The sequence below is a fragment of the Xyrauchen texanus genome, chromosome 6 (assembly GCF_025860055.1).
Source record: "Xyrauchen texanus isolate HMW12.3.18 chromosome 6, RBS_HiC_50CHRs, whole genome shotgun sequence".
Lineage (NCBI taxonomy): Eukaryota > Metazoa > Chordata > Actinopteri > Cypriniformes > Catostomidae > Xyrauchen > Xyrauchen texanus.
In genome coordinates, this window is record NC_068281.1 from 19141707 (window position 1) to 19155293 (window position 13587).

At 35.5% G+C, this 13587-nt stretch overlaps 1 protein-coding gene across 1 annotated transcript; it reads right to left on the reverse strand.

Annotated features, from left to right (window-relative positions):
* Positions 1-704: 704 nt before the first annotated feature.
* On the reverse strand, positions 705-2498 carry klf17 (Kruppel-like factor 17). The gene is made up of 3 exons (XM_052128666.1): positions 2359-2498; positions 1214-2198; positions 705-1100 (listed from the first exon to the last, which is right to left on the reverse strand). The coding sequence occupies exons 1-3, from the start codon at positions 2443-2445 to the stop codon at positions 925-927; spliced, it is 1248 nt and encodes a 415-aa protein (XP_051984626.1). The 5' UTR covers positions 2446-2498; the 3' UTR covers positions 705-924.
* Positions 2499-13587: the final 11089 nt, after the last annotated feature.

The window sequence follows — 13587 nt, forward strand, 5'->3', positions numbered from 1 at the left end:
TAGTTTCCGGTTTGTTTCCCACCAGACATTATTGTACGCCTTCAAAATAAGGCATGAGCCTCATACAATAAATGATTAGTCTTCGGAATTACACTTTTGCATCCTTTTAAAGTTTGAAGAGGTGGTCACCATCAGAAAGTTTTTTTCCTATTAAAAAAATTACGTTTAGAATTTGTTGTGGGGCCCCCCTGGACTTATAGAATCATTACCAACTTTCACCCCACTAGCTACCGCACTTGTCACACCTGTAATTTAATGACATCACAGAGCACAACTTTTTTTTCTTTTTCAAAATGTCTCCCTTTGTGTTAAGAAAAGAAAAAAGTAACACAGGTTTATAACAACACAGCATTTTCATTTAATTTCTTACTATAATTTGTGTCCACTGTTTTGTCCATTGGAGGAAAAATTATTTGTGCTATATGAAAATCTTGGTATCTTGATTTAAGGCCTTTAATCAAAGTGAGATCTCAGCATTTTAAACGAGACACTTCACAAAATGAGACATGAAACCGGAGTACAAAAAATGACAAAGCTTTTAATTGTTGCAAATCCATGAAAAAAGAAAAATCCCTGACTGAATACAAATGCAGGTATAAATGGAGATTTTCAAAAACAAAAAACTAATATATATATATATATATATATATATATATATATATATATATATATATATATATATATATATATATATATATATACACACACACACACACACACATGGGTCCTGCCCCGTTTTTATACATCTGGGAACGTACTACATAATTTACACTCTAATTGTACGTGTATCTCTTATTAAATACTGCCATAAATTAAAGCAAATTATATTACACATCTATTCACATATAACTGCTATCCAAAAAATAGTAGCTGTCCTAAAAATATAAAATCCTCTAGTCGTTTAAAATAGTTATAGTTTTTTTTTTACATATGCCTCTTCATGTGCAGGGCCAGGTGATCTGAGCGGGAGAAGGCTCTATCGCACAGGTGGCACTGAAACGGCCTGTGTCCGGTGTGTTTCCTGTAGTGACGCGTCAACTCGTCCGACCTGGCGAACTTCCAGCCACAGCCTTCCCAACTGCAGTGGTAAGGTTTCTCACCTGTGAACCGGACAGGGAGAAAAACATTTATATAGGCCTATTGAGTGAAATCTGAATCGTGTTATTTTAATTGAGCAAAAGCAACAAGTAAAACAAAAGTCTCCCCCGCTTACCTGTGTGTGTCCGCATGTGGGCTTTCAAATGAGAACTTTTTGTGTACGTTTTCCCACAGCCGGGGAATTCGCAACTGTGCGTTGCAGTCCGTTTTCGTGCCCACGAGCGACGCCCTCGTTTGGGCTTGCTGTCTTCTGGATTCAGCAATCCCAGGAGCGGTGAAGATGGCGGGGTCAGCATCACACCTGGCATTGCCGGGTGATTTGTTCGCAATGGTTCGCTAAACACGCTGTAATGTCCGTGATACTGTTGATGCTGGCCATACTGCGGTGGGAAGGACGCGCTGTTCATGAACTGTTGTTGTTGTGCAATGTTAATGTGATGGTGAGAGTTCATCTCGGTTAAGATGCAGTCTTTCGACGCTAACATGTCCCTAGACACATCGTGTTGCATACTGTGGTGGCCATAAGCCTGATGCTGAACGCGTTGGGGTTCTTGTCCATAATAATGTCCCACGTATGCGTTTGCCATCATGCAAGTTTGCTCGTGATTTTCAGTTTTTATTTTGTATCCCGCATGGTTTGAATTGTGGAAGTGTGCCGGAGTTCGCGAATTTAGAGCCCTTAATTCGGTGTACTCCAGCATTTCTAAAGGTCCTTTTAAATGATATTCTTGCGACGAGTCGCTATTATAATTCATGTCCGGGGTGAACAACTCTGCCACCAGACTGTGACCAGGACGTGCGCTAAAGTTGTTTCCGCAATAAGCGTTTGGCGTCGGGAGACAGCCATCGCTGTCGTAGACAGTACTGCAGCTTTCGGGTGACTCGGGTAAAGAATAGGCGGCCGGCTGCTGCTGCGCGGAGTTGTTGTCATTCTCTGATGTGACGGAGTTGGATAGAATAAACTCAAGATCCAGAAATTTGGATAGGTCGTCCTCGTCTTTGGCCAAAGTTGGCGATTCAACAATGCTGAATTCCACCTCGATGAGGGGTCTCATGTCCCCACCCGTTGAGCTGGTTTTAGTGGGGTCAGTTTTCCAGTTCTGGAGACAAAAAAAAAAGGATTTTTTACATTTTTATTTCGGGTTAGATTGCTTCATTTTGCAGTCACATTTGTTTTGTCAAGAAAAAAAAAATCATTATAATCGTGTATAGTGCTACACACAAATATACCTTGCAATTTAAATGAAAAGTTGAACTCACCTGAACTATTTCAGCCTGCCTTTCGTCTAAAATCTGGATGCTTGAAAATGTATCTATCGAAGGCAACAACGCATCGGCAAGGGCCATGTTGCAAATGTTAGGGAATAACTGTCCACTCTCATTCAGCTCGAGACAGAGGACGCGTCTCTAATACGATTGCCTGGCTATCTACCTGTCTCATTTTAAGGAGGGACAGAATGCCGAGTGGGCGTGTTCTCGTGTAGTTGTAACCTATCAGATTTTCGCTCTGGCTATCCTTGACAACATGCAAATATTGCCATAGCACAGTCAACTATTTTGTCTTTAATTAAGCACAACTCCTTATTTCATTAAATAATAAAGACAACTTTGATTTTACATGAGACTGTATAAAGTATTAGAAACACTAGAAAGAACATTTGCATAGAGAATCAAACATAAACACACACACACACACACACACACACACACACACACACCGAACCTGCTATCTTCATTGTAAATGTTAATTTTTTTATTCAAAACTTTTACAACTTTAACATCTGCACAAATTTCCGTAGCAATTAAAGTGACATATCGAATATGTAATTCAATCAATGTTTTGAGTGGTTCTCACGTTATAATTTATGCTATTTTTATTTCCCTGTTTTTAAAATATCCGAGTCCTAAAATTTGATTGCTGAAGGGGGCGCCACAAATCCCTTGCTCGGCAAGACTTCTAAAAAATCTATTGGGGACCACTTAAACATAATTATTATTATTATTATTATTATTATTATTATTATTATTATTATTATTATTTCGATCTTTTTATATTTATCAAATAATCTATAGACTGATTTTTATTTATACATTAAAATTAACGTACATGGTGAATAGCTAGCCTTCCGTGAAATGTAATGCTCAAAATGATTAAAGAAAATGTTAAAAGATGAAAACAGAAATTATGTGCTTTAATAATTTGCATTTTAAAACAAATAGGTTGGGACAACAATGTATGATTTCAGATTAACAACTGTGGTTGTTAATCTAAAAGCATACGTTTTAGATTAACAACCACAGTACAACCAGTGCTGAACTAAGTTTCATTGAATCGTGGCACTTCATTCTTATTCAAATTTGCCCAGTGCTATGTGTCTGATACAGGTATTAATTTATCCAGATCGATCTCTTGCTTAATTAGCATTTGAACAACGATCTTTGAAAATCTCGGGGCCATCGAAACAACATGATAATCTCAATGTTAAACAATGCAGGTACATTTTAGTTCATGATCTCTGAGTCAATAGACCTCCTCTTACAGTTGATTAAAATGCAAATTAATGGCCTAATGCTGTCGGGCTCATGTTTACAGACAAGGTGGGCAGCTTTAACCAAATACTTCCACCTGATGCCTTCAGGACGCAGCACTATCGGCATGGGTGCTGTAACCACATTCGTAATAGCCTAAACTGCGAACCAACAGAACTGAAAAGAGACTCGATAATATTTAATATCAGGTTTTTTTCCCCCCAGTGCAATAGCGCAATGTTTCTCAAAGTTTTTGCATGTCACTGGAAGTTTCTGTTCTGTGCACGCAAACCAGCTGCATGTGCACAATCTTTTACTGTCGGTTTATATACTCCAGTTATTTTTATCCGTTCTACGCAGTTCAGATTCCGGTACATTCGCATTGCCTGGAAAGAGGTGGAAATGGCAGTGGATAGAATTTCCTGAAATACAAAGAATGTAATTTTCCCCCAGCAGAGCAGAGTACAAGTCTATTTATTTTAAACGTATAACAATGTATGACTGAGGCAATCGCAGACGTGCGAAATGTCCAAGACATTGCAGTGCAGGAATAATTAATATTAAATAAATAATTAAAATTAATATGAATAAATAAATATTATTATTAATAATAATAATCATAATTTGTTAGGACAGCCGGGTGTATTTGAGTATAATGAGGTATATTACATGATAGCATTAATTATTATATTATAAATATATTTGGTTGTGCTGCTATAAGAGCCGTCATTTTTCTGCTAATCTTTGAAACGAAAGACGGAATTTTCGTTTTTTTTCTTTGTTGTTTTCTAAACACAATTAAGGAGATTACAGATTGGCAGACAGGACACAATCTTCCTGGAGACATTCAGTTATATTTACAAGATGCCTAATTTGACCAGAGAAATGATTTCATGCGTGACCAGTTTAACCGAATCAAGAGTCAGCTAAAATTGACAATAATTTTTAGCTGCAGAATTACCTCCTTTTTTATATTAACAGATATATCTATATGCCAAAATATTATAAAGAGAATAAAGTACTTTTGAATGAAGGTGTCAGGCAGCATTAGGTTTTAAAGGGGACACATCCCACCATCATTGAGAAAGTATACTATATTGTTTAACGTTATATATTTGAAAGAATATTGCAGTTGCAAATCTAAAGTTATTTTTGTTATTTTTGCCATCCTCTATCATCATTCATTCATGTTATTCATGAAGAGAAATTCCACCATTAGGTTATTGCAAATTTATATTTTGCAGTTCAGATAGCAATACATGTTAAAACTCCTCTATATGAGAGTATCGTGCTCCATTGATTTAATTGATTGATATAATATTTCATTTGACAGTCTTGTCTTGCTCATGAATTTCACCAATAACATTGGCAAACTTCTCTTTAGGATATTTTCTTTAAAATATCTGTACAATATTAATTCTGAAGAAAATTCCTGTTTGTTGTTCCTCAAGTTGAAATGATGCCCTTGGCTATATGAGTTGTGTTTGCATGACCTAGTATCTTACTTGCCTGCTTATGTACATAATACAGAAAACTATATTTATATTTTTATATTTATTTATAGTATATTATTATATTAGATTAAATATATACTCCACATTTAATATTGTAATATAGAACAATACATATATAGTCATACAGAACAATAATAAACAACACCTGTGACAAGATAAAACATATGTCAGCCAGTTAACATTTATATTTAAATGTTTATTTTTTTATGATATATTTAACAATAAGTATCCTTTTCAGCCATAATGGACTGAAGCTGTCTGAGTCTGCAACTCTGCTAACATTTGCATGTTTGTTCCTCATAAGAAACATTTTAGAACACAGTGTAAAACAGACATTGCTTTATAACAGACAGAGCAGCAGATTAGGGAGCGTGTAGTCTGTCAGAGGCATGCAAGACTTACTGCTGGACTTTTGTTTTTTTAAGGAAATTAGATAAGGAAAATGTTGATTTTATGAAAGGAACACAATCCTAATGTCTCCACCCTTACACACTTATGGCCTTTGAAAGATACGTGAGCTTTGTCAAGTGTATATGTGTGCATAATGTTTACACATGTCTGTTTATATCCATATATACAGTAGTACAACGTAATAAATATCTGTAGTTTTAATGGTAAATGACTGTAAAAGTGCTACAGAAATAAAAGGTTAATTGATTTAATATTAACTGTAAAATATACAGTAAAAACATTTAAATATATTTTAAAAGACAATACAGAAAATTTTCAATAAAATGTTGTAAGAATATTTTTTTTTAGATGTAAATAGTATTTTCCAGTATAATTAATGGTAATTTTTTTTACATATGTACTTTTTACGGTAAATTATTGTTAAAATTACAGTAAAATACAATAATCGGTTTTCCCAAAATTCCCTGCACGACGCATTATATTTCATTATGTTTTATGGGAATAGTTATGCTTCTTATTTGTAATAGTAGTTACATACACTGGGGTGTTCTGTTTTATATTTAATGAAGTTAAGATTATTTAAATTTGTGTTACGCTGATGATGTTTAGTGTTTGTGTGAGTGCAACACTGTCTCTACATGTTTATTAGCCATTGCTCCTGGAAGAGACACTATTGGTGAACTTCATGTCATCATGTGCTCTTCTGTAATTTTTACGGGGATTAACAATACCTTATAAAGTAAAAAGCTTATTTTTTACAGTTTCAGAAAGTTAATATCAAGTTTATAACTTTTTTACTGTAAATTTAACATAATTATTCTGGCAACTACAGCTGCATTTAAACATTTTTTACTGGGTAGGCTATGCATTTGTATGTGATTGTAATGGTTTAAAAAAATCCTGCATTTAAGTTTATCTTCAGTTCACATGAACTGATTGCACTGAGACTAGTAAACAAGACTGGAGGATATTAGTGTTGTATTAATTTTTCGATAGAGCAGCGGCTGCTTCTGCACTTTCTTTTACAGGAATGGATAATCAAACATTGACCCAACAGATTCAAGCCTGAAATTATACTGGCAAGATCCATCTATCACTTTGCATTAATGGTAGGTAAGCAAGTTGTAGCAGCACTCCTTAAGAAGCACCCTTCAGGGTACACAGGTCTTGAGTCACTAGTATTTAAAAAAAAACACCTGTTATACCATCTCATTTATATTTTTCTCTCTTTTAATATTTGGTTAATCTAGTGACGAATAACTGAGTCATTCACTGCACACCCACAATTATATTTTCCACAAAAACATTATGGATCGGTTCTGCTTATTCTATAGCTGTATACTCATGTTAACTGCAACACTGATCTTAGAAAATTAACATGTAACATAATATTACGGTTTTAAAATTAAAATAGAATACATTTAAACAGAAGATCTGATTCTTTCCCTTTCATTGTTCTGTGGTGTCTAAGTGCAGGTAATTTAAATACCTCACTGACTCAACCACCTAGACAAATGTGTGTGGACATTGGAGCAAATATTTGTGTCCACTGCACCGACCACCAGCAGAGCCTTCCACTCAATCTTTCTGTGCTTGTCTAGTATACAAGGACAACAAAAGGACAAGTCCTTTCACTTCCACTGGACCATGCTAAAGACTCAAGACCCATTGCAAGATCTCAGACAAGACAAGGTACAGGTGTGGACAAAACCTCTACCTCCACAGTGGTGGTCTAAATGGCCATGGGGCCAGTGTAATCATACACAGCAGATAGTTGCAGAGATAGTTGCATTTGCAAAATGTTGTTGCACATTGAGTTGCCATATGCAGAGGTTCCTCAGTCATGGGTCCTGCATGAACAGTATTTACTGTGGCTGATGGCCTCAATCACCTTTCCCTCTGTTTGTGTTCCTGTTCTAATGGCTTTTAGCTCAGGCACTTCGAATTTCAATTACAATCTAATCTAGAGTCCCCAGAATAGTAATTATCCCTCATCACACAAGCATGAGGGGAAACCCGCTGCTATCTAACATAAATACTCCACTATGCATGATCTGAATAAGGACCACAGAAACTATACCTTTGCTAATTTATCAAACAGCATATGGGCTGCCAAGGGGATGGGTCAGGGATATGGATAATCATGGAAAAAGAAAAGGAAAAATTGTGATCATTGTTTGTGTTGGCCCTGTTGAATAAAATGTGAAAACTGTCTGACATCTATAAATTTACATAATTACAAGAGAAGCTTATGGATGCAATTTGTGAAATATTTTATTACAGTGTATTAAAGTTACATATTGTATTAATATCTGTGTTATCAGGGAAAAAAAGTTGTATTGTGGCAATCAGTTTTGGGTGTAATCTGATAATAAAATTAACATTTATAATAAAATAATTCATTACAATAATCAAATTACTTTGTCAAAAAAGTCGTTTAATACATACGTTTTAAATAATCATAATCAGAGTACAGGTACAATGTGACAATGTAATGTATAGATTTTCAATTAAGGTAATTCCTTTTGAGCACATTACTTGTTTTACACATTTAAATAAAATGTATGTATAATACATATAAAATATGAATTTGTTTGTTCATATGTACATCTGTTTGCATTTCTGTGACGGCTGTAGTGTGTGTGAGTGACAATGAACAAGGAAATATAGGCATTTGAAATTTGTGTATAAGCGGAAGAAAAATTCTGTGGAAAGCATTTAAGAATGTAGCTAAAAATGTGAATGAATTAGTAATGATTACTTTTCAATTAATTAATCATTAATCTGATTAAAAATTTTAGAGACATAATCAGTAATTTGTTGATTACTTTTTGAGTAATTTACCCAACATTAGTAGCAATGGATACCAAGCAAACATTTCCTTTTGTAATAATCAGTAAAAATTTACAAGAAAATCTCTACCACAGAGCACTAATGCAACACATCAGAAATATACATTGGGGTCTAATAGTCTGAGACCATATTGAAACTTCTCACTCACTGGATGATTTAGGCTGTTATATACAGTTGAAGTCAGAAGTTTACATACACTTTAGCCAAATACATTTAAACAAATATTTTCACAATTCCTGTCATTTAACAGCTGTCTTAGGTCAGTTAGGATCACTACTTTATTTTAAGAATGTGAAATGTCAGATTAATAGTAGAGAATGATTTATTTCAGCTTTTATATCTTTCATCACAATCCCAGTGGGTAAGAAGTTTACATACACTTTGTTAGTATTTGGTAGCATTGCATTTATACTGTTTAACTTGGGTCAAACATTTTGGATAGCCTTCCACAAGCTTCTCACAATAAGTTACTGGAATTTTGGCCCATTCCTCCAGACAGAATTGGTGTAACTGAGTCAGGTTTGTAGGCCTCCTTGATCGCACACGCTTTTTCAGTTCTGCCCACAAATTTTCTATCGGATTGAGGTCAGGGCTTTGTGCTGGCCACTCCAATACCTTGACTTTGTTGTCCTTAAGCCATTTTGTCACAACTTTGTAGGTATGCTTTTGGTCACTGTCCATTTGGAAGACCCATTTGTAACCAAGCTTTAACTTACTGGCTGATGTCTTGAGATGTTGCTTCAATATATCCATATAATTTTCCTTCCCCATGATGCTATCTATTTTGTGAAGTGCACCAGTTCCTCCTGAAGCAAAGCACCAAACATGGCAGTTTTGGAGTAGTGTCTTCTTCCTTGCTGAGCATCCTTTCTGGTTATGTAATAGATACTAGTCTACCTGTTTCCTCCAGCATCTTCACAAGGTCCTTTGCTGTTGTTCTGGGATTGATTTGCACTTTTTGCACCAAACTATGTTCAGTTTTGGGAGACAGAATACGTCGCCTTCCTGAGCGGTATGATGGCTGCGTGGTCCCATGGTGTTTACACTTGCGTACTATTGTTTGTATAGATGAATGTGGTACCTTCAGGCATTTGGAAATTGCTCCAAATGATGAAGTATTTGGAGGTCCACAATTTTGGTCTTGACTGATTTCTTTGATTTTCCCATGATGTCAAGCAAAGGGGCACTGAGTTTGAAGGTAGGCCTTAAAATACATCCACAGGTACACCTCTAATTGACTCAAATAGAAGCTAATTGGTTAATCGCCTAAAGTCTTGACATCATTTTCTGGAATATTCCAAGCTGCTTAAAGGCACAGTTAACTTAGTGTATGTAAACTTCTGACACACTGCAATGGTGATATAGTCAATTAAAAGTGAAACAATCCGTATGTCAACAATTTTTGGAAAAATTACTTGTTTCATGCATAAAGTAGATATTCTAAACATCTTGCTAAAACTTTAGCTTGAAATTAGTTTTGTAGCCAAAAGTATAATTATGCCACCATATACATTTATTTAATTATAAAACTAAAATGTAATAATAAAAAAAAGTTTTTGAAATGTATGACTTTGACCAAATAATAAAGAAAAGTAGCCAATAAGTACCCGGCATAGATGGGAACTCCTTCAATACAGTTTAAAAAGCATCTTAGGGTGATACCTCAAGAACTTGGTTGAGAAAATATCAAGAGTACATTTCTGCAAATTCTAGGCAAAGGTTGAATACTTTGAGGATGATAAAATATAACACGGTTTTGATTTATTTTGGATTTAGTTTAGTCACAACATAATTTTCATAGTTCTATTTATGGTATTCCATAGTTTTGATGACTTTTCTATTATTCTAAAATGTGAAGAAAAAAAAAAATATTATTTTAAACAATGAGTGAGTGTTTCAAAACTTTTGACCAGTAATGTAAGTCAACACCCAATGCTATCTAATGTAAAGTCAACAATGTGAAGGATGTTCCATACTAACTTTCAGTAGCTGATAAGTCTCTCCCACTCAGGCTCATTCAGATTGCTGCTCCATGTCTCTCATCTCCCCTGGGGGCCTCTTTGTCTCCAAGTGTAATTGCCTCTGCCTGCTTTGGAGCAACTCTTGTCTGGGGACACAAAACTTGTCTCTGTGAATGACTGCATGTGTTTGGGGTCAAAAGTCCACAAGAAAAGCCATTCCATAAACCCCTGTCCAAACAGATGCCAGAAAAATGTGATGCATTTGAGAAGAGTAATTTTTTACACTCCAATGTCACTTATTTTTCGCTGCCAAAACTCTGTGAAATAAGGACCATCAGTTACTTAGTCATCAGAACCACTAAGTGCATGACAAGAATGAATCTTACCAATTCCATCATTTTGAGTCACTTTGACCCAAAAACACATTTTGTGCACTATGAAAAAATGTAAACAAAAATAATAAAATAAATACATTTCTAATGAAATACTGTAATTATTATATTTCTACTGCATACAATTCTAAATATATTCTGGGTCAAAGATTCACAAGCTTATACTGAACATGCTTAGGCTGAAAACATCATAAATGGTTTAAGACACAGGTTAATTATTTTGCCTATTACACCTGTATGTGCAATGCATGTAAACATCATTACCTGTGATTTGTCCACATTATTTACCAGCTTTTGATATGTTGGAATCTCTGATAGTTATCCCTGATTTTTTTCCCCCTGGGAAACTGAACAACTAGGATATAAATCATATCAGTGTTATAGACAGCTATAGACAGGTTTAACAGCAAATCTGGAATTCAACCTGCAAAAACATTTCTGGACATAAAACAACTATTGTCATCATACATTCTGGTATGAGGTATTCTTGGTAATTGTTGATGGATTATGTGTCTCTCTACATTTGAGTCTTGTTTTGTTAAACTGCAGTAGTTCTGACACTGTTTCTATCTGAATTAAATGGAAAACACTCACTGCAGCTTAAAGAAATAACACCTGCCCTTGAAATGACAGCCTTTTTTCAACTGCAGACTGTGAGTCTTGTTTTTATTCATCAGGGGTGGCTTCTACTGTAAAGAACGTGGAAAAAATATTAGAGGGACCCCATGCTAAGAGCTCACCTGTCTGGGTGATGCCTTTCACATCTGACAGACCTAAGCTCTGCTATTGTCATTGCCCTCACTTTATCCATTCATCCATTGACGTAAAATGAAGGCAAAAATGCAAATCTATGGAAACGCTCAGCAGCAAATCATGAACTATCTTTGGTAAAGAGAGAACCTCTGATTACAGTACAACAGTACAACCACAGTCCATGCACAAAGTAAATAAATGCAATATTTCAGTGGGCATATCACTGTCAGATATCGATCAGCAGCATGATTACAGCCCTAGAACTTTCTCATATTGTGACAAGTTGGCCTCAACAAGCCGTAGCATTACACATAATATCCCTTGCTAAAGAAAACAATGTTGTGTACTGTGTAACTAAAACATTGCGTCAGTACCTACCTGCAGGCTTTCAACCCATAATGAGCACAACAGAAGATATAGTGCATGTATGAAATGGACCTGCTATTGTGAGAAACACTACTTGAGTTTCCTGCACAATGTGTGTGGCACAGTCTAGGTAAGGTGACCCAACTGGGACAGCTAAAGTAGGCTTTATCAGTTAGCACCCTGGAGGTTTGTTGGGAGATAGAAAGAACCCATGTTTTGCAACAACTATTCATCAGTTTGAGGTGTGAATCCATTACCAATGAGTGACCTATCTCTAAAGGTAATTATCGAACAGTGTGTTCATTAGATAAACCTGAACTCTCAAACCTGAAGATCTCATTTTAACATTTAAATGCCTCTGTGCACACAAGTGTGGCATAAGAACTGCGTATAAATCTGTCATGGTTAAGCATCTTTACACCAATTAAGCATTCTGTACTAAAACAACCAAGCCACCAGCATGAGGCCACATTAATTAATTCCTCCTTTGTTTACGATGGAAGGTTCCTCACAAATGATTTGTGGGATCAGACTACGAACATCACCATTCGTGCCGATAAGCACTTGATGAGATTAAGGAGATATTAATCAGAATTACTAGGTTAATTAAGTAGAGCTAATTTACAATTTTCTAGCTGATAAGAGCATCGCCATTAATGTATTTCACAACCAAATATTTGAGGCAAATAGTTGCTATGGGATTTTAACACTTTGGCTTAGTTTAGTCCTGGGCTGGATTTACATGAAAACTAGCAATCACCACTGGTGGATAGCACTGAAATGAAGCTCCATGCTGTGAGCAGCATGCTCAGACTCACAAAATGAATCATGATGAGCATTCAACTCTACACAATGTAATTGACATGAAACATGTCAATAACCACTCAATGAAACCAACGTTATTCTGCACTAAATTGACATTATTACAAAAATGCAAGTACAGGACAGTTCAATGTTGACTGAGTCAAACCTCTTTTGGTGTTGGTAAACATTGAATTTTGTATATGCACTTTTATTTTGCCTCCGTTTCATTTTTTGACCAAATGCATTTTTCGATTTCAGTACTTTCTCATGCAATTGAGGAAAATCAAGCCAGGCGTTCAGGAAAAGCTCTATGCTCATTGTTAGCCAGTCTTCTGAGCAGTCCTGGGTGTTTTCTGGCTTAAACAGGTGGAACTAGTCCAGCAGTGGCTGTCAGCAGTCAGGTCTTTTAGCTGCTAATAACCCTGAGAGACTCCAGGGAGCCTAACAGTTGGTTCACACTCACCGCAGGCCCGTTCACACCTGACTGGACAGGACTGGGGCTGATCTAATTTTCTCACATGCACACTTGCTCAGAGTCAGACACACTGAGGGTTTTAATTTGTTTTATTATTTTTAACTATTTGTTGTTGTTTTCACACTTCCCTACTCTATACTTTTTGTTATATATTTTGTATATGATATAATTATAGTTTTTATGCTACTGAATGTTTGGCAATTTTCTTTTTATTGTATTTTCTTTTTTTTAAATATGCATGTATATTTTTTATGTTGTAGTGGTTGTTATTACTTCAACTTTGAGCTCTTTTAGCACTGTGGACTTCTAGAAAGTAAAGTCTTGTTACAAAATTTTTCACACACTCACCACATTCTTTTTTGTATTTGTCTAATGGCCAACAGAGTATGTACATGTATAACTGTATATATCAGTAATTTCTGTCATTTTTT

Excerpts from the sequence above, each read along its gene's own strand:
- klf17 (XM_052128666.1), bottom strand. The coding sequence starts at position 2,445 with ATGGCCCTTGCCGATGCGTTGTTGCCTTCGATAGATACATTTTCAAGC. Across the intron at positions 2,199-2,358 it reads GGCAGGCTGAAATAGTTCAG|AACTGGAAAACTGACCCCAC; the intron begins GTGAGTTCAACT and ends TTTTGTCTCCAG. Across the intron at positions 1,101-1,213 it reads CCACATGCGGACACACACAG|GTGAGAAACCTTACCACTGC; the intron begins GTAAGCGGGGGA and ends TCCGGTTCACAG.